Source organism: Aplidium turbinatum, chromosome 6 (assembly GCF_918807975.1).
Source record: "Aplidium turbinatum chromosome 6, kaAplTurb1.1, whole genome shotgun sequence".
Classification (NCBI taxonomy): Eukaryota; Metazoa; Chordata; class Ascidiacea; order Aplousobranchia; family Polyclinidae; genus Aplidium; species Aplidium turbinatum.
In genome coordinates, this window is record NC_137477.1 from 19,424,091 (window position 1) to 19,446,418 (window position 22,328).

The following is a 22,328-nucleotide window of genomic DNA, read 5'->3' on the forward strand; positions in this document are numbered from 1 at the left end:
TTGAATACGGTTGAATACTGTTGAATACTGTTGAATACATGTTGAATTACTGAATGTAATTCTTTATAAAATAATGGAAGAGTGTGTTCTCTGTGGAAAGTTTTCAAACTTTCTGGACTTTGCAGTTCAATCAGTTCAAGTTGGAATTCTTCGAGTCTGTAGGCCTAGTTATATAAAGGCTGATCCCGTTGCTCCCATACTATACTAGGCTATTACTGCGCCCCTATCAGCTTACTTGCACATTTTAATTAGGCTAAGATTCAAAGTTCAAAATACTACTTGGAGTGAAAATGACTAGCGGGCCGCACTGTGGCCCGCAGGTTGGACATCCCTGGTGTAGCTCATGCAAGTAATCCTACATGTAAGCTATAGGCTAACCTATATAATTATATTGTAGTAAGGACACTGGGCTAGCTTAATTCTACAGATTTATTCAAACTGACTGCAGACCTTGAAGCGTTTTTTTGTTTGAAATAATAGGTCATAACATTGCTTTTTGAATCTCTATCCTCGGACTAACAAAGCCTTGATAGGTTATTCCTAGTAGTTTCGCATTCTTGTAGAGGCTCTTGACGCAGGACCGGTTACCGAGATTGCCAGGGTGAAGTTTTCCGATTGTTGAAGTGTTGTTGCCGGAGAATTATTTCATTTACTAGATGCCGCTGAATGGAGAACAGTCCTGAAATGCGTTGCTCAAGCGCACACCCTGAGAGTCGAACCAGCGACGCGTGATCTTGAGCCTTGCGCGTAACCACTGAGCTAACGGGGCGAACATTATTTATTCTATTGAATCCTTTCAAAAAATCGTGCGTAGGCTACGCTACTTAGTGATAGGCATAATAGCCACAGACTGGGTTTAGTGCAAGTATGCCCAGGCCTCGGTGTTCAAGACCATGGTCACACCGTAGTGCACGATTTAAGCTGTCTGCGCTTATGTTGAATACATACACTGTGGAAAGCAGCATAGCCTAACTTCTTTTAGCTTTCTTTATCTAGGCTATTCTCATGCAAATCCATTTTTAGGCTTATCTGAATCTAAAATCCGCTTAATTCTAACTTATCTCGAAACTAAACCATTAGGCTTACTATGCTTCACGTCACACACGTATTGGGACAACAGCTCGCTGAACGCATTGCAATGACGTGCGGGTGATGAGATATTTTAACTGTCATAGCTTCATTACTTCCGGTTTTTGGCACAGCTTACATGGAACATTCCTTTCTCAACAGCGCCACTGATCAACTGCAGTTAAACCAGCAACCTCAGTTACGCAATTTCGTTTAATGATTGTGCAAAAGCAGGAACACAGAAAATTATCTAAAGCAGACTGAGTTTCTTTGAGTGATGAATCGAACGAAAACTTTTCAGTGAAAATCAAGCTAGTCCCACATTGCACGGTCATTTTGTTCCACAGTAAGTCATTAACCTTCGCCGTATATTAATGCCCACTTCTATAGCCTATTTAATAAGAAACAATATGGCCCACAGATTTCTACAAAGCCTACTGTAGCAAAGATCGATGAGAAAGGTTCATTGTTGATAGCATAATGTTTAATTTTAAAACACGAGTGCCAATTTAAAATGGACGTGGGACACCACACCACTATACTTTACCGAAGTCGGGTGCCGACAAGCAGATCTAGGCCTGTTCAGTTGCGTGGCCGTCACTTCAGTTCAGTGGAATCACTCCAGTCACTCCGTAGACACGTCACGATATGATTGAATCAATAAAAATCTGTTTATTACAAAACCGAATTTGGATGATAATGAATCAACCATCAAAGAAACGGAAAGCACTTTAGCACGTAAAATTAGATAACCAAATCGAAAACTTCGGAATGTATTGATAATGTTGTAACAAGCACTACATTTTTGATTGAACTTAAGCAAATTCGTAACAGCTTGAAGGTCTCTCGACGCCTGCTACGTCATTGCCTTTACCAACTGCTACCACTGTCGCGGTGCGATGGCGCAGTAGACAAGGCACTCGCTTTCCCATCAGCGATCCTGATTCGACTCCTTGCTCAAGCTGGTTGTTGAAAAACACCGCTCATCTCATCTACCCAGGGTACAATAAATTGGGTGGATAAAGTTGCTGAAAGTCCGCAAAGAGAAACTGGCCTCTCTTCTACTCTCGTTAGTACCGAAGGCCCGAGCACAATAAGAACCTGATATTATTATTCTCCGACGCTCAGTTATCGAGTGTGTGGGGCCACCTTTACCGCAACTGTTAAAACGCGGCAAATGGTATAACCGTTTAGTTCTCGATTTGCATGAGACGGGTGCAATAATCTCACGTTAGACTTTTCTATTAACGGCTTGTTACGGATGTCGGGAAACCATGGCATATTTCATCTGTTCTCGACTATTTATTTCTTTGGGCAGTTTCTTTTGATCTGCTCCCATTTGAATTAGAATCGCTGCTGTCTTGAGGTATATGAAGCACATCAAGTGTTGTGTCTTCGCTTTTTCTTTTATCCCAAATAAAATTCTCTGGAACTTTACGAAAAGCGAGAAAATGTAGATGCTTGTCTTTACAATACTGCACGCGCTGAAAGCCAATGTTCTCTATGGCCATTTTCCATTGCTTCATTAAAGCTGCGTTTCTGAACAAGAAATAAACTGAAATTATACACAATCGTGTTGATATTAATAGAATTAAGCGAAACTTTTCAGTACTTTTTAAATGTGCCTTTAATTTACTTTATTTACGAACAAATTTTGGTTTTCTTATTATTTCCTATTTACTTTACACAAATAGTTCGAGAATATGAGACTGCCAAGCAATATGATGACACAGATTTTTTTCCACACACTTCTGTGGATGATGAAGTTACTGTTACATTATTATGGCTTAGGCCTTAGGCTGTCAACTTGGCAAATATTATGTATAAGAAGGGTAGTATATTTTAACATTGCTGGTGGTTGGAGCACACAAGCAGTTGCAAGTTAGATGCTATTCAAATATTATGGAGCAGGGCACCACTAGCGTCATGTAGTTTGACAAATAATGTTTAAACAGCGGAGAATTTTAACGACGGAGAATTTTAACATGGGATAATCTACTGGCAACTACTGCTACTCCAACAGAACATGTCAACTATTCTGAATAATATCGGTCGATAACAAACGATCAAGAGGACGAGCTAATGCTAAGTTTTTAGGGCCATAAACATTAAACAGATTGTTTTTCTTCGTTAAGATTCAATAAGTTTATGGAGTTCTTTGTTAATTGAGATCACATATAAGTTCAATGGAGTTTTAGATGAACTAGAAACCCAGGGAGCGTCTTTGTGCTCACTTTCATACACGCGCTTCTTGCAAAAAAATAAACAACGCTCAAGGTAAGTTTTGAACCGATGGCCTTTCGATCGTCGGTCAAATGTTTTAGATCAATCACGTGACTGAGTACTTGGTCAACTAAATTATCTATAAACTTGAAGAAAAGTTTACCTGTTTTGGTGACTTGAATCAGGTGTGACGATGAGCAACAAAGCATTAGTTTTCATCACTCGGTGTGCCTTTTGGCACATGAGCCATCTTGCATGAGGGCACGGGACGTATGATAGCAGGAGAGAAAACACAACAATATCAAAATATCTGCCGGGAAGCTTGTCAAGGGAATTGGATGACTTTAAACCTTAAAATAAAAAAGTGGTTGTCTGATTAAACTTCTCAACAAAACTTCAGTTCGATAGAAGATAGCATTAGAGCGGGTAACTATTAATTTTCAACGACTTTCTGCAGTCAGAATCAACACTTGTGGTGTTTTGATTAATGACATGACAACATGATTGCATTTAAAAAAAATACTAGTTGGTACAACACAACTACGAATAAGGGTTGTATATATCTATTCATATTGTTGATGAGCCCAGTCGGCGTAGAACATCATCTGAGAGCTAAAGAACACTTTATCAAACTGAGAAACTGGCCAAATAATTTTTTAGTTCTCAACCTTGGCTTTCATTGCTTTTAACGCAATCGAAACCAGCAAAAATATCTCGAAATTGCTTCAACTTTGTGATTTTAGACTCAAATCTAAACCTGTACGTTATGTCTGTACGCTATGTCTAAAACTGTACGTTATGTTATGGTGGAACGACCTCGCCAAACTCTGGCCATTTTTTTCAACTCCGACTCTGGGGGTGATAGTGGCTCCAGCCGGAGGTGTGTGCCTGTAACCTAGTACAACCAAAATAAATATTTAGCAGTACAACAACATGTTGCAAATTTGCAACATTGAGCTATAAAGGGTCACTGAAAGAATTTTTTTGTTTCATTTTCTTCACAAACATTTAGTCTACTCTCCCAAAGTCATGTACTTCCCATAAATCTTTGTTGCATATATGCAACACAGGAAGCTACAGGGAACGTAACAGTGATAGTAGAATCAAGGATGTTAATCAAAAATTGTCTTTAAAACAACACTATATTGGGTGGATAGAAAACATTGACAAATTTCAAATCTACACAAAAGTTTACTCTTGAATGAATCCTTTTAAAGGACCCTAAACATTGCCATGAGGTACCTTATAGAGCGCTTGGTGAGAGTGGTATACAAACCCTCGGAGGCCTCCGTTGGAACATTGATTACGTATATGAATTAGATGTTACCAACGGCTGGAGATTCCGGCCTTCGGCTGGAGTTGGAATTCTCTAGCCGGAACATCCTGCCTCCGGCCAAAATGCTGTCTCCGGTGCATCACTAACTATTTCATACTGTATAATAACGTGTGGTTCATATATATAAAGCTTAGGTTCTGATTTATTCGCAGCACTGACAACGACAGCAAATTGAAGGGTGGTTTTACTTACTTCTGCTTGCCATTGCTGTCACAAAGGACGATTTAGACAAGTCATCATCGATAGTTACAGAAATGAAATCACATTTGTGGACTCTCTGAAATTCCAAATTAATGTTGAGTTGAAATAGACAGTAGCAGATAAACAGCCAAGGCTAATATTACACGATGGTTCAATGCATAAGCTAACCTACTTAGGATTGTTTCTATGCATATCGGTTTGCGACATACCTGGTTAGCGGGAGCAAGATCAATAGCAACTGTGTCAAATTGTCTGAATCGTGAAAACGGATTATAACAAGAACCGACGTCAAGAAGTTGCAGTTTTTCTTGCCTAGATGGTGGGCGCCTGAAATAAACAATACATTTTAAGTAGAAGCTGACCATTCACACGTCATGCCAATAACTTAATGCATCAGATAAAGTTTAGCAAGCAGAAAAGTCTCATGATGACCTTTTGCTTTTTCAGCCTACATATTCCATGGGTTCTTTGTATGGTGTTTTATACGCAAGCATATAATATTAATTTCACTAACATTGCGAGTAGAATGTTGCTCATAGCTCGAAGCTGCAGCTATGAGCAACATTTTACTCGCGATTTTCAAGTTTTGTACCACAATTAACTTTTCACTAATATCCACATTCTTTTCAAGGTGCAATTATATTATCTATGTTTAAAGAAAAAATGAATTCGCAATATTATTATTATAAAAAACAAACATGGTATTAAGCTTAATTGCATTAACCTCATATAGCTTAGTATTAACAGTATTCTGTAGCGCTAGCCTACATATTATTATATACTGTATTAACAATTTTTACAAGGTTACATATAATTGTCAGTGTCAAAATAAAACAAATAAGGTTCTTGTTACTTGAATTCCTCTTCTGTGTGGTGTGGTGATGGGCCTTGTTCTGTCGATCGTGGTGTTGGACCACACACAAAAGTTGAGGATGAACCAGCCTCATAGTGCTCCTTCCTCCTTTTGTCTTTTTCCAAGAGCTTTTTCAACCCTTCCTTGTAAAAGTATTCCATGCTGAACTCCTTGCACCACTGTACAAAATACACAATATTTATGTAAGAAAACATTGCAACAAGTCAAAGAACTAAGAAATTTTAGCCTACTGAAATGAGTAAGAATGATTCATTTCTTAAACGAAAGTGTGGTTATTAGAAAATATAATGATAACTTACAACCAGGCCTCAAGATAATTTTTTTTTAACCAAATAGCCCTGTAAATGAAATTTAAAAGAAATTAAGTGAACCAACATTTTTAGTAAAAGTTTGACAAACACGATCAACTGAAGCATTAACATATCATTTTACTAATAGAAATGTTGATTCAATACTACACTACTTGTTTAAAACTGAAAATATTCTCATAATTTTAAATACTGTTTTAGGATCATTGGTTGGCTCAAAGGCTTAGTGGTTTGGGCGCTTGTCTCTGAGCTGGTATATGTAGGTTTGATACATTGTTGAGTCATACTGAAAGTTTTCAAAAATGGCACTACATTTTATGCTTAACACTCAGCATTGAATGAATCAAATTAGGGGCAGGACTCACGTTTGCCAGTCTCAATGTTAGTCCCGGAAACAGAGTAAAACATTCTGATATTTCACCATCAATCACCAAAACTATGAAATTTTCCTGACTTTAGGTTATTCATTGCCTTAATTACATCACAAACAACAATCAAGTTTTTATCCTTTAAAATGAATATTCACCAATCAAACCATCACTCGCCTTGGTTCTATCTTTCCCATCACAGTCCGTTGTCCATGCTGTGGTTGCTAATTGCTTCATAGCTGAGGAGTACTTATTTAACAATCGATCATCTGAGCAATGTAGCTTCCATACTTTTTCGAAGTCATCACCTTAAAGCAGAAAAATTATTTTCAATAATTGTAAACACAAAAATTAATAGAAAATGAATATTGAATAGGTCCGTCAATGACTTAATAAAAATGATACACAAAAGACTTTTATATAAAAGATTTCAAATGTGAATGATTTAAACATGGTACAATATAAAAAAATTAAAGGGTGCAAAAAAACACTCGCAGTTTGTAAGTACAAACCACTGTTATGTTAGATATAAACCAGAACTTTTCTAGAAATAAACATATTTATTTAACATGGTGACTGAACAACCATTTCTATTTACCATCTGCTAATTTTCTTCTTAAGCTTCTGTGAGTTTCTCGAATAACATCCACATGTCCTTCTTGTTGAGCTTTAACCATGTTTACATCAGTGTCAGAAAAAAATTTCTTGTATGCCCACAAGCAACCAAGAGCTGAGAAAAACGTGACTGGAAGATACAAGCCAAGCCAATCAAAATCATTCGATTTAATGTATGCTAGAATAAACATTCTACAGATAAATTAAAAAAAGGTTTATAGTTACTCAATAGCCTACCTGAGTTCACATCCTTACTCAAAAGGTTACAGCAGTAATATTTCCATTCCTTGACTACTGTATTCATATTTGAATAATTGCCGTTTTATAGGCGTTTACAACCTAGGCATAGGCGTCGAAATAGGGTGGGCAGGGTGGGCGACGCCCACCCTGCCGTGAAACGAGGGTGGGCAAAATATGTTTCGCCCACCCTGTTTTCATGCCACTATGAAGTGTTCGTTACAATTATTTCCGTGTTTCTTAAACGCTGGACTATCCAACCAACTGCAGCGCAACTTCTTGTTTTACGCTATGTCTCTCGCTAGGTATCCGACAGAACAAAGCAATTCCGTAACAACGCTGCGTGGAAAAACGGCGGTACGCACTGCATTGTTGTTGCTACGGCAACTGCCACAGCTGGCAATTCCTGGTGAGAGAAAGCCACGTTTGATCTTTTCTCCAAATTTGCATCGGCAATTTGATCTTTTCTCCGAATGGTCTCACTTTCGTTACGTCACAATCAAACTTCAGTTCCCGGTCAGCGTAAGGGAATGTGAATATGACATCACAATTAATGAACATGACAATAAAATAACCGATACAAACTAAAGACGTACTAAAAACAATCGCTTTTACAAATGCGGCAAATCCGAAGGCGCCACTTTAAAGATAACAGGTCACGAGTCACGCGCTTTTTAGGTCGCAAAGGAAAACATAAAAGAAGTTTGTTTAGTTTAGCAGCGCTCATAAGATCGCAAGATGCAAGAAAGAAAACATCCAACCTATTAAAGCTTAATTGCTGCAGCGACGCTAAACGCAGTCTTTGTGAGAAAGATTAACCACACTTTTCGAAATTAGCGTCGGCAATTGCCGAGGTGATTGTAAGGACAACAAGATTACAAGAAAAAACTAATTTTCTTAGACTACACCAGACTAGAATGTTGATTCAATCTTACTATTGCTGGATGTTTTATTTGGGTTACTTCCTACTTCGCCGGCGCTTAGACACGTGCCCAGCTGGAAGAATCTTTTATAAAAATATCACCCTCAGTCCTCGAAATTAGCGGCGGCACTCGGCAATTGCCGTGGTAAATGCCGCCGTAAACGTCATAATGGCCATTCTGCTACGGCAATAAAAATGCCGCCGCAAAATGAGCACTTAATTAGAACAAAACTTGTTCAAAATTTTTTCCTGTGTTATTTACTCGCAGCGGGAGTTTAATCAGCAGAAACATCGCACCAAGACTTCACTTCGGACTATTTTAGTTGCTGTGAACACTCACGCAGTCTTCGAAAATATTATATTTTATAGCATATTTTTACTTGGCAAGAACTTTGCCGAGGCCAAACGACAAAAGTTGAAATTGCGTCGGCAATTGCTCTGAACGTTTATTACGAAACAATTGTACCAAAACATGTGAAACGAGAAGGGAAAAGTATACTAGAGTAGTCTATCACGACCGCATCGTTTGATTTGTTGGGATGTAATAATACTTAAAGTAGCGATAAAGCGAGCAACGCAATACGCACGCTGTTACATTAATTCACGTAAAATAGCTCAGGGGAAAAGTAAGTTAATTTTGGGTTGATTCAACGTTCGAGTCAGCACAAATCGATTTACAATTTTCCCGGCGGTTATATTGCGCACCCAGACAGCAAAACCATCATTTCTACATCGATTCAACGTCTGCAGACGCAAAATCAATGCAAAAATAACGAATTATGCTGCCTGGGTAACAACAATGCCCAATAAGAAATTTACGTTTGTTTTTCGACATCTAGCGACGTTGAACCATCATAAAATAACGTTAATTGCTCAAACAGGTACCGGTAACAAATTAATAGTTCCCTGCGAGAAGATTGGCTCAATTTATGTTTATCCTAACATAATTTCGGCACAATTGGGATACTGCGTGCGAGCAACACAAAGTCTGTTTGATAAAGAACTAGTCGGATATCATATATATTAGGGTGAGGCTGATGCCCTTATGACTCCCACTTTTTCTGGCCCTTTCAACAAATGTGCTATATCATATAAACAGTAAAAATCCAAACTTTCAGAAAAATTGGTTGACCCCTTGGGGTGCCAGTTTCATGTTCAAATTCCTGCAGTGGCGTGCTATGCATTGCATACCCTCTAGCTTTGTATAGCAAAATCTAAAGAACTTGCCATTTTTAGCAATGTTAATCAATTTTGGATCTACTCAACAGGCCAAGAATATGATCAAGGTGAGGTAATGGTCATACCGCTTGTAAATACATGAAAATTGGAGGCATTGCTTCGAGGGAGGCTACCTACCATCAGCATTCAGCATGGCAGAACAACAAGGCAGCAACATACGCTATATATAAGGCTAATGTACTAATGTGGTCAACGATTTGCTGTAGGTTCTCAATTCATTTCAGTTCAGCCTACAGAAACATAGAACATGGAACTATGTACTATGGTGATACTATGAACTATGTACATTGTACAGAGGTGCATGCAGTGCAGTGGTGTATTGCTTTCACTGATGAAATACAAGCATTGCATCCAGGTGGAACATGAAATAAAAGAGAAGCTGCCAAAAAAGTTGCTAATCAAAAGGTTAGATCATATTCACTTGCAAACATAAACGCAATTACACAAAAGATGGATGGAAAAATTGTTAATTTATACGACAAAGATTTTAAAAAGTTGCAAAAGATAAAGCCACTGATCGTGATCACAATACAGCAATAATAAATTTTCAGAATGTTTTAAGCAAAACTTTGCCAATTTGGCTTAAAAACATATTCAAGTTGCTTAAGGAGGAAGAAGATGTCAAATTTTTAGAAAGTATGATGACAAACAGGATTGCCACATTTGCAGGTCGAGACATGGTAACAATAGAAAAAAGAAAAAGAAAAATGGAACCGAGCAGCACTCTGTAGAATTAGCTAAAAAGGAAGAAAACAGGAAAAAGACAGACAATTCATAGGCACAACACTTGATGAAACAGCAGACTTTTCATCTGATAATGACTCAGGAACTGAAGCTATTTTGCCAACATCTTACAAAAGGTGTCATCGTCAAAGTGTCAAAGATGGCACAACGATTCAGGTGCCTTATGATATCCTCAAATACCCTTCGATAGTTGGGTGTTGTTTGAGGAACAAAATTAGCCCTGTGGCCGCTTCCATAATGATAAGGGAATTTATCACTGCATGTGGTGGAGATGTGTCAAAGGTGAACCTTAATTATACACAGGCACTGAGGTATCGCACCAAAACAGCTAAAGAAACCGCCAGTGCCATTAAAGAAAAGTGGCTATCCCTACATTGGGATAGAAAGCTGATGTCCAGCCTCAATTTAAAGGTCATTGATGAAAGGCTGCTACATGTCCTTGTTTCTGGTCCGAGTGGCGTTAAACTACTAGGAACGCCTAAGTTGCTTGCTAGCTCATCAGAACCTATGGGAAAGTTGATCAGTACCGTACTGCAACAGAAAAGCTATACACTTGATGATTGGAACTGCAAAGCATCGGTGGGAGCTATGGTGTTGATACCACCAGCTCCAATATTGGTCACATCACAGCTGGCTGTATTGCCATCCAAAATCAGTTAAATAAATCGTTATTTTTGGCATGAATGCAGACATAACGCAGGTGATCTAATTGTCGGCCGGGTGTTTAATAACCTGCAAATATTATCATCAAAATCTCCTGATGTTATGATATTTTAAAGATTCATAGAAAACTTCAACAGCCTGTCGTATAGTAGTTTAGACAAAATTTCATTTTCCTATATCGATGATGCTCACCCTGAACTTGAAATATACAAATAAGAGCTGATCATAGCAATGAAAGCTATCTTACATTCCAAGAAAACACCAAGAGATGATTACAGAGAGTTGATTGAGCTCACAGCCTTCTACCTACAAGCAGACATCTCCGATGTACCGGTATACAAAACGTTCAGGTTCTTGAGCTGTGGGGCAATGCATGAAGCCAGATGGAATTCTTGCCCTTCCAAAGAGTCACACTATTTGTACTTCAAAACAAATGCAGAAAATTCAACGTTTTGTAAAATTTGTTGTGTTTTTTCATGTTCAGTGGTGGATAGAATTTGGTTCCTCTGCTGATGCTGCTTTCAATAACATCAAGCTTCTGAAAAAGTCCTCCTTTATAAAGAAATTGCAGAGTCAGCTTCATTTGCCTTCAAAAAACATCTTTAGTATCTGACAGCAGAATCTTTCCTGTGAACTTGTTCAGTGACAAAGTAAATGAAAGTGACAAGCAAAGCTACAAAACTGCTGTCTTTTGAAAAAACATCAAAACCCTTAAAAAGATACAGCACTGGGTTTGGAAAACCACAGTTTCCTGATATTTGCACTTTCACCTATTCAATTACAATCAAGGATTGGTTCAAACGAGACTCTTGGTTTTTCTTTGAAGTGTTGAACATTAACACAGAATTTTTGTATAAGCCTGTCTGCTCGTGGAAAACAGTCAACGGATATCAATTTTCTTAATGCCAAAGATGTTATCAAATCTCTGCTCAGTCTGCTGGTTACCAATGATTGTGCAGAAAGAGGTGTTAAACTCACAAGTGATTTTATCAGTGGATGTAGGCTGGAAGAAAACTTTCAAAATGTGCTGCAAGTTGTGGAACATGAGCGGAACCAAATCTCCTTCTCTAACCAAAGAAAACGACACAAATTGACTTCATAAATCATTCTTATTTTATCCTTGGGTCTTTTCAACAATATTAAACTGTAAAAAATGGTATGGACAATGAAGTTCCTTTTGGCAAAACAAATTTTTGATTGTATTAGAAACGCACTTTATGTGGGTTTTTTTAACAAAAACGACATTTTTTTCAACTTTTCAGATCAAAACTGGCACCCTTAAATATTCATTTTTCACATCTTTTCTTTCAAATAGTGAGTAAAGAGAGGCTGTAGAACATCTATACAAAGGGCCGAATGACTAGCTCAAGTTTTTAATTTTTAAGGGGCACCAGCCTCACCCTAATATATATATAAATCGGAGTCATCAGATGCTGTATCGGAGGATGAGGTTGTCGCGTCGTCACTGGAATACTTGAAGACGCAAAACTGCCCGTTCGTGAACGCGCAATGCCATATGATCGGAAGCATTATTTTACTGCCGAAGAACCATTTATCCAATTTTGTTCTACTTTTTTAACTTGACCCCTTAGCTTTTCTAATTCCGATTTGTTTCCGTCATAAAATTCTTTATAAATTTTGTAAAATACCACACTAACTTTTTTCTTCTGTTCCCTCTGTTTGATAACCTATAGCAGGTAAATTCTACTTTTTAACTGTATCCTTCACCATGATTTATATTCGCAACGACACCGGTAAACAATAAGCATTCGATGTAACAATAACTTTTTCGTAACAATTAAGCCAGTATTTACAAGGTTGCAAACTTTTTACAGTTTACAAGAGCATTGTCAGCGCGTAAAATAGCTTGCGTGATGCTCTCCGCTACCGCCGTATGAAACACGAAGAATAAACGATTAAAATTTCGTTTGTTTAAACTTTAAAGCATACGGCAATTGCCGCCGCAATCCAAGGTTTGCTGATTTGGCGACGGCAATGTTTTTGCCGTCGTAGATGGAAGCTAATTTCGAGGGCTGACCCTATAATTCAGGCCTCGAAACTGAAGGCGGCCATCGCCGCGATTAACCTACAAAAACCGACATTTTGTCCGCAGGGTCTCGCCCTTCCGTCGGCCGCATTTGTCCGCCATGAAGTTCCGAGAAAATTTTACACAAGCGGCCTTGTAAATAAAGTAGTAGTACTTTGCCACTTATAATCACAAAGGACTAGAAAAGAGTTAAAGCACTCGATAAATCACAATACACCCTGTCTATGCTTGAATTGTTAACATTATTGAGTGATCAAGCAGCTGATGTCTGACGATAAGCTGGATGCAAGTGACACCACAATACACTTTGTTAATGCAATATATTCAGTTTTCGAAATTGGGCGTCGGCAAATGGCGCATTAGCGTCGGCAATGAAAATGCCGAGGCCACACAAGCGCTTGTAACGTTAGGGTTAAACATTCCTCCCAGTCGTTATGGCACAGCATAGATTTATTCCCTAGTCAACACCCTGATGGATCTTTATGAAAAAGAAAGAGGCCTGTGGAGTGGTATCAAAGCCCGAAAGCCGCAAAACGTGGACGCTTCATTGCGAACGGCAAAGACGGTATACTAGATTAACAGCCAAGCTATGAGCCTCTTGATGTGTCTGATTCCAGTGATGACGCGACAACCTCGTGCTCCGATACAGCATCTGATGACTCCGATTCTGACAGCTAGTTCTTTATCAAACAGACTTTGTGTTGTTCGCAGTATCCCAATTGTGCCGAAATTATGTTAGTGTATACGTAAATCGAGGTAATCTTCTCGCAGGGAGCTATTAATTTCTTACCTGTATCTGGTTGAGCAATTGACGTTATTTTATGATAATTCAACGTTGCTAGATGTCGAATTAGATGTCGAATCACAACAAATCAAACAGTGCGGTCGTGATAGACTACTCTAGTATATTTTTCGCTTCTCGTTTTACATGTTTTAGTACAATCTCTTCCTAATAAATATACACAGTAATTGCCGAAGCAATTTCAAATTTTGCCGATTGGCCTCGGCAACGTTATTGCCGAAGTAAAAATATGCTTATTTCGAAGACTGAACCATTGTGAATTTGCAAACATACACATTCAATGAAATCTGTTTGAAAACTCTTGCCCACCCAGAATTCCTCTCTTCTAAGAAAAAATCGACGCCTATGAACCTAGGTAGCTTTATATTTACTATTAAAGAACAGAAATTAGCAGTTATTTAAAGATCAACATCATTAACATTAGTTAATTTAAAGCCATTTTACAAATAAGTCCGACTTTGTTAATGCTTATTCTTCTGAAATCTGAATGTTTTGTCAGCAGGGTTGTAGTGGGTAGTAGCTAGCTAGGGTTGTAACTACACGAGTAGGCTGGTTTACTTTTTAAAAAAACAGGTTTTTTTACAGGCTTGAATTGTAAGTAGAGATGTACCGATATATCGGTATCGGCATCGGTGATATCGGCCATTTTTTGAGTATCGGTATAGGCAAAATTTGGCCGATACTAAACATGTAAAAAAAAAGGCGTTTGCTGCGGATTTTCTGCAGAAGCAAAGATATAGATTTTTTAGAGTAGTAACTAACGTCACATTGAAGTAGAAAAATAACAACCTGTTCAAATTTTTGTTACCTCACACTCCCATGACTTCATGCGCGCACCTTTTGGCATTGTTTGCTTACAGTGATTCTTTCACTCAAACAAAACATTTTGTTGCAGCAGTTTTGCGTTGTTCGATTCTTAAGTTGTGAAGGAGACTTAATTTCTCCAATATTTATCATTTATGTTTCTTTTTTACTCTCAGCAGAGGATAAAACCGGGCCAAGACTACCCAAGTGGCGGGAATGTGCAGTTTTGCACCGTTTTGGCGTTGCTGGACGTTTGAGGGACCCGTGTGGCTTGGTTGTTTTTGGTGGGCTGGTTCTGTCAGTTTGTGATTTGGTTTCCACCTTTCATTGTGGTTTCACCAGACTTGAACAATGTCGTGGTGGATTGGGTGGGCTCGAGGTGGGAGCGGTGGGACTGCGAATCCTCACTGAACTAATCAATAAGTGGTCTTGTTGCGCCTGGGATGGTGGCCTCATTGTGGGGGGGAGTGTTCTTTCCTGCTGTCGGCAACGGGCTGGGCGCTCACTGGTGCGGCGGGCTGTTGCAATTCGCTGGCTATAACGGTGTAGCTGCCACGCTAGCCATTTAGAGTCTTAGACCATCCAATCAGCTATAATGTTTCTCGACAGCCGTTTTGTAGCAAGAATTGACATCGACAAGAATTAAAATGGCTAGTGTGGAAGCTGCATCGTTGTGGTTGGCGGGTCGCGGCAGCTCACTGTGCTGGTGAGTGCTCAGCCTTGTGCTGGTGGCCGGGGGGAAGCTCCTTTCTTTGCAATGAGGTTGTCATCTTGGGCGCAACGGGACCATTTTGATTAGTTTGGTGAGGATTCGTGGTCCCATTGCTTTCTTTTTGGGCCTACTTATTCTGCCATGACATTGTTTGGGCTTGGTGAGTTTGTTGCGGCCAAGGGAGAAAGTTGCATCGCCGACTGGTGGAGCCGGCTTGCTGGGGGGCAGCCGAGCTGCACGTGTTTTTTGAGCGTTTGACGGGGTGGGAGCAATGCAGAATTGTGCATTTTTGCTACCTGGGTAGTCTTGACCTGGCAAAAGCTTTTCAATCAAACGACAAGCGCCCTTAGGTTGCACATTACTTGTCGAATAGTTCTTGTACGACTACACAAATCAATTGGTTTACATTTTACATCTTGTTATCAATTATTATGATAGCCTATTTGGAGAGTTTGCGCAAACACTTTATTAATTTTTCAGAAACCCCAATTATGATGTAATGTTTCTTTACTAAAACCTACTATTATGAAACAACAATGCGGTTGAGACTGGATTCTTGAATGTTGAATAAATTATGCCAATTCAAAGCTTTTTTTAATAGTTTTATGCAAATAAGGTAAAACTTAACATTTGATATAGCCTATTTCCTTGCAAATACCAAAATTGCTTCTTTTTGTAACACCAAAGTATCGGCCAAAATATCGGTATCGGTACATCTCTAATTGTAAGCCAAATGACATGATGACTAACTATATATTATATATATACTTGATTTTCTATTATTTATTGCTACTCATTATAACACAGCTTTTTGGTATAAATGGGAAGAAATATTGTGAAATAGTTCCTTCATTTCAATTTTATTTTCATTGCTGGTGCAAACATGTAGAAAATGACAAAGTAAACACATGAATTTGGCAACAACAAAAGGAAAAGATGGCTAAACCAAAAGCTTTAAAATATGAATCGACGAAACAGTGTTTGAAAAATATTGAGAGTTTGGAAAAATAAATTGCAGATTTTAAAAAAGCTGTTGTTGAAACTGTAAAGCTTAATCAACCAGTTGTGTAAAAAACTGGGGCATATAAGTAAATTATGAATATAGGCTAGGCTATATACCATATAATATAAAAAAGGCTAAAAATTTGGATCACATCTGTTTCTTACAACCAGTAAAATCAACCTCAAATTCAAAATCTGTATTTGCAAGACATCAGCATGAATATTCTCTGGTTCTATTTGCAATATCTGCGCTTGAGCAATGCATGTAAAGGACTGCTTTCCATTCAGTGGCATCTAATACTATGGAATAATTACCCAACAACACTTCAACAATCGAAAACTTCACTCTGTCAATCTCGGTGACCAGGCCTGCTTCAGTGCTGAGTTTATTTTTTCGCTGAGACTTTTCGGTCATTTGTCCGAAATGACTTGAAAAAATTCGGTCACTTTTTATTTATTTCGGTCGTTTTTAGTCATTTTTGGTCATATATAATCAATTGAGTATAATTATATTTTTTTGGACATTTTGACCAAATTGACTATATTTTTTCGGTCATTTTGCTAAAAAATCGATCAATGACCGATAAATGACTGAAAAAAAAACCCAGCTTCAGTGGTTCAATGCCTCTAAAACAGTGGTTCCAAACCTGGGGGTAAATTACCTCCGGGGAATAATATGCAATACTTTGGGAGAGTAACGCGGCACCACTATCACACTAAAAAATAAACGTTGTTCTCCATTACGAGCTATCACTACAAAAAAAATTTTCACCTAAAGTGCAAGCTGCACTAAGAAACAATGGTTGCCACCAAGGGAAGCTCATACAAAAAGCTGCAAAGGCTTTTGTTTGTGACGTCGCAATGCATTTTATATTTTCGTGACATATAGTATTCCACTAGGCTAGTTACCAGAGTTGCCAGTTCCGCAGTTTTCCTTCCAGAATTGGGCTAGAACACATTAAAAACGATATTTTTTCTTGCAGTAAATTGTTTCTAAAAATTTACTGAAAAGTAATGAATAAAACGATATAACTACAAGCATAATGGTTAAGTTCTTTTACGAAGTGAAATATTAAGGGTAAAATACCATAATTGCTACGTTTATTTGGGTAACGGCTCGAAAAAGGTTGGAAAACACTGCTCTAAATGTATAAGAAACTGCTAGAATCAAACCATAGATATCTTACATATAGATATGCAACTCAGTGGTGCGTAACGATGTTTGAAGGCTAACAGCGTAGCTATGGCTGTATGCATTGACTTCAAACTTGGCACAGCAAAATAACTTTATTTTTAATATATTTTTTTGGTTTTTGTTTAAATAAAACTTTCTTCGTTTTCAAGTTGACATATGGATTGCTTGTGATGACGTCACATTCTCGTTCCGCTTGGACTGCTTTATGGAGATTCTGGCGATTGAAAACAAATCACAGTCACAGAGGGTACCTCTAAATACCCATTGTCTGGCATTGTCGGGCATTGTCAGGCATTGTCGGCTTTTTGGGGGGTTGTGGAGCATTTTCAGGGGTTGTCGAACATTTTCAGGGGTTTCAGGTATTGTAGAGTAGGCTAACTACTTTCAGGCATTGTTGGGAGTTTCTAGGCATTGTCTAGGATTTCCAGGCATTGTCGATCAATATCAGTGTTTGACAGGTTTGGTAGTCATTATGGAACATTTTCAGGCATTGTCGAACATTTTCAGGGATTGTCGAGCATTTTCAGGGGTTGTCAGGCATTGTAGAGTAGCTACTTTCAGACATTTGTTTGGAATTTCCAGGCATTGTCTAGGATTTCCAGGCATTGTCGATCAATATCAGTGTTTGACAGGTTTGGAAGTCATTATGGAACATTTTCAGGGATTGTCGAACATTTTCAGGGGTTGTCAGGCATTGTAGAGTAGCTACTTTCAGGCATTGTTGAGAATTTCCAGGCATTGTCTAGGATTTCCAGGCATTGTTGATCATTATTAGTGGTTGACGGGTTTGTCAGGCATTGTCGAACATTTTCAGGGGTTGTCTAGCATTTTCAGGGGTAGTCAGGCATTCTAGATTAAGCTACTTTCAGGCATTGTTGGGCATTTCCTAGCATTGTCTAGGATTTCTAGGCATTGTCGATCATTATTGGTTTTTGACACGTTTGTCAGGCATTGTCGAACATTTTCATGCATTTTTATTCCCAGCTCTGCATGCGCAGCAGAATGATCCCTTTCTATTTTGCGTAGGTTGTAAACGTATTTACAGTATACACAAACAAAGCAGCGTTTAAATGATCTGGCTATCATAAGTATCGACAATGCCTGACAAACCTGTCAAAACCTGGTAATGATCGACAACCCAAGAAAACGTTCGACAATGCCTAACAAACCTATTGTTACGGCCAATCTCTGTACAAATCAAACGTCATATAAAACCGTTCAAGTCTACTGAATATTACGTCATGGAAATTCCTAAAGCATGTGCCAAAATTGCACCATCGTTCATAAGACCTGTTTGGACCTGTTTGGGCCTGTTTAAACAGGAAATATTACATCAGCTTAAACACCTGTTGGAATGACTTCATAATTGTCTTTCATTTATTGCGTCACAGTTACTTTCTACGTGAATTTGAGATATTGATATCTATTCTGGTCATTCGTAAAATGATTGTTTGAAAGTTGGCCGCACATTTAACTGTTGGCTTAGTGCTTGCTAGCTGGACAAAAGTTCCGTCTTTTATCCAAGTAATTTGTATTGTAGTGACAGTTTTTAGGTGTACGGCGTTGCACCAGTCATTTCGATAGCCTCGGGCTAATTTTACTGGAATACACTTTGAATAGACGTTTCGAAAGTGTGTTTATTTTTGGGTCATTGCATGCAGACGAACGGATTTGGGAATCTTACGTTACAATTTTCCCACGAAGAGATTATGGTTTACCGCTGTGACCATAAAAAATAAAAGACGAAGTTAGTTAGTTGGTAGGCCAAGAAGCACTTAGAAGCAAAGAAATAATAAAAGAAGATCTTATTGGTTGGTAGTCTAAAGAAGCAAAGAAAATTAAAGACATTTCTTCTCGGTAGGCAACTGAAGAACTTTAAGCTAAAAAGTAAAGACATTTCTTCTCAGTTTGGTACAGAAGAAAAATAACTTTGACATTCATTGGCAAGAAAGAAGATTAAAGGCAATCCATCTGTGCTTGAAGATTCAAGTGGAAGAATCCAAGCAAGTTTTGTGGACGTTTGGACTTCACATACTCGTACAGCTACGGTATCGTGCATTTAAATTCTTTTTTGTATTTTTACGGTCTTTGCAGTTAAGTTTTTTATAACTACTGTAATTTGTGTGTTTGTGTAACTTAATTTTTTAATTGTTAAATTTAGCCCTAACATTTAATATGTCTACACTCGGTGGCGACAGGGACTCGACCGCCGTCGACTCGACTGAGTTTAAGCCTGATGATGTTCTTTGCGGTCGGGCAGGCCATTCTGGGGAGGGACCCATTAACGATGAGGCTAAGTCAGTTCGAGAGGCCCGGCATCTTAGACGGGATATTTTGACTCAAATTGGGAAACTTTCTGTAGCCCTAGGTTCTTTGAGTGATAAGCAGGAACTGTTAATTTTTAGATCTAAGTTATCTACTTTAGAAGAGGAATTACGGCATTTCCATGCTCTTTTGAGTAAAATTGTTAACTCTGCAATCTTGGCAGAACTTCGTGATAGGGTAGATCCCGAATTTAACTCGTTAAAAAATAACTTCGAACAAAAAGAAAGTGAGTTGTCAGATAGGTTGGATGCTGACATACATCCTGAGGATAGCGCCTCAAATGTAAGCACTAGGATGTCTGAGAGCTCGTCACGGATAGTTGCACAAATTAACCTACAGTTAAGACGAGAGGAGCTCCAGATCCAAGCTGAGGCCGAAGCAAGAGCTGCTGAGGCCATCGCAAGAGCTGAAGCCATACGAGCTGAGACTGCCGCACGAGCAGAGGCTGCCGCAAGAGCTGAGGCCATACGAGCTGAGGCCATACGAGCTGAGGCCATACGAGCTGAGGCTGCCGCGAGAGCTGAGGCCGACGCGAGAGCTGCTGAGGCCGAAGCGAGAGCTGCTGAGGCCGCCGCGAGAGCCGAAGCTAGAGCTGCTGAGTTCGCACTCAAAGACGCTCAGTTGAGGGCCGAACAACGTAAAGAGGTAGTTTTAGCTGAATATCGTTCTGAGTTGGGCTCCCGGCGTAGCTCTAGGAAGGGCTCTTCTAGGCATTCCAGAAGTGAACATCAATCACAGTTTAATTTACCTAACCTTTTCCACACGCCTGTTCAATCCGTAAGTGGACCTGTACAATCCACATGTTTTCCAGCTGTTTCAGGAGGTCTCGGGGCCGCGGCTAAGGATCTTCCGAAGGCTGTAGAGCCAAGGTCTGCAAATTACAACCGAACTCCTCCCCCAGAGCGTACAGGTCACGGGGCCGCCATTAGCAGTAATGCTTTGCCCCCTTCACAGTTTTCAGCGCCGCTAGTTTTTGATCGCCCAGCTACACGTAATTTGGGTGGTTGTGAGAGGCGTATCGTGTCTCCTGATTTTAACGTATGTGAGGATCGTGATCGGGCTGTGCATGTGACTGAGCCCACTCAGCCCATTAAGGGATATAGCTTGTCTTCTCCCGCTAAATCGAGTTCTCAACAGCAGGATTGCTTTTTTGAATACCAAAATAGTAGGACGTTCTTCGATAAGGCGGCCTTGATTGGTTACGATGGTAATAATATGCCATTTGTCTTCTTTAAAAATCGTGTTATGGCCTTGATGGCAGCTTCGCCCTTTAAGGGAACTCGTTTGACTTTGTTGCAAGCAGCTTGTGTTAGAACAGCTGCACAAACGATTGCTAATTTGGTTTCTGACACTCCTGGCTTGTCAGAGGAAGACAGGATAGAAATGTCGTTAGCTCGCTTGTCCCAACGTTTTGGAGTTCGTGGAGGTCTTTTCGCAGAACCAGAAATTAGAAAGTATCGCTATGGTAGCAAATTGACTTCTATCTCTTCCAGTGATTTGAAAGAGTTTAAAGATGAATTGTCGCAGTGTTTGCTTTACGCGAAAGCTTATGGTCAGCGTGATAAATTAGAAGGACGTTTTGTTTTGGATTTGGCTAAACGACTCCCGTTTGACGCTAAGCAGCGTTATCTTGACTTTTTAGGTGATCAGTATGGTAGCACTGAGGAACCTACTTTTCAGAGTTTGTTTGATTTTGTAGTACGGGAGGAAACGCGCAAGTCGACTGATTTTAGCATTATGCTAATGGGCGATTCTGGTGAGTCGCAGCATTTTAAAAAGTTTGGCAAAGGAAAATTGCCTTCATGTCCGGTTAGGCAGACGTCGGTAAAACCCCATGATAATGTGATTTCAGGGAGTTCGCAGTACTCGACTGCTGTTGGCGCACCGCGCGGCGGTGTGGCCAGACATAGTGACATACCGGCGTGTTTTTGTTGTTCGTCACGTGGTCAAGTTGAATATCATTTTTTGTCTAATTGTAAAGAATTTTTGCGCTTGACACCTAAAGATCGGAGAGATGTCATTGTGAAAGCTGGCAAATGCTTGAATTGTTTGCGCCAGCATATGGTTAGAGACTGTAATCATGCAAATAACTGTCGTAAGTGTGGACCTACCAACGATAGGAAACACTATTTTCTTCTGCATGATTTTTATGTGACGTCACGTGATTCTCTGGATTTGGTCGGTAAAGATGAGGCTGGTGCCAGAGTTCCTGTGCGTAATGTTAAGATTGGAAATGTTAAAGCAGCCTTTAACCGCGTTACTGCTGCTCGTGTTTTGAATCCAATGACTGGCAAATCGAAGTTGGTGTATTGTCAGCATGATCCTGGTTCGCAGTTGACCTTTGTTTCGAGTGACTTGGTGTGCGAACTTGGTCTTAAACCGTATGATAAAGCGTCGTTTAAAATGGATACTCTGGCTGGTCAGAAACCTACTTGTGCTGACCTTGTTAAACTCAACATCCAGTCGTTAGAGACTGATGAACTGTTTTGTGATATAACCTAGGTGGTTAACCCAGCTTGGGCTGACGATGTTAAAACTTTACCCCATAAACAAGATTTAAGTGGTTTCCGTCATTTTCATGACGTGAATATGTTTCATTTGAATGATTGTAGTACTGTAGATGTACTGATTGGCAACGACAAC

General features: G+C 39.3%; 1 protein-coding gene across 1 annotated transcript; it reads right to left on the bottom strand.

Annotated features, from left to right (window-relative positions):
* Positions 1-1,304: 1,304 nt before the first annotated feature.
* On the bottom strand, positions 1,305-7,181 carry LOC145772041 (S-adenosylmethionine sensor upstream of mTORC1-like). The gene is made up of 7 exons (XM_082583849.1): positions 6,977-7,181; positions 6,556-6,686; positions 5,682-5,860; positions 5,038-5,155; positions 4,820-4,904; positions 3,455-3,641; positions 1,305-2,607 (listed from the first exon to the last, which is right to left on the bottom strand). The coding sequence occupies exons 1-7, from the start codon at positions 7,053-7,055 to the stop codon at positions 2,367-2,369; spliced, it is 1,020 nt and encodes a 339-aa protein (XP_082439975.1). The 5' UTR covers positions 7,056-7,181; the 3' UTR covers positions 1,305-2,366.
* Between the last annotated feature and the right edge of the window lie 15,147 nt (positions 7,182-22,328).

Coding starts and splice junctions, on each gene's coding strand:
- LOC145772041 (XM_082583849.1), bottom strand. CDS start 7,055: ATGGTTAAAGCTCAACAAGAAGGACATGTGGATGTTATTCGAGAAACT. Junction 6,687..6,976: donor AAGAAGAAAATTAGCAGATG/GTAAATAGAAAT, acceptor TTCTGCTTTAAG/GTGATGACTTCGAAAAAGTA. Junction 3,642..4,819: donor GACAGCAATGGCAAGCAGAA/GTAAGTAAAACC, acceptor TTTTATTTTAAG/GTTTAAAGTCATCCAATTCC.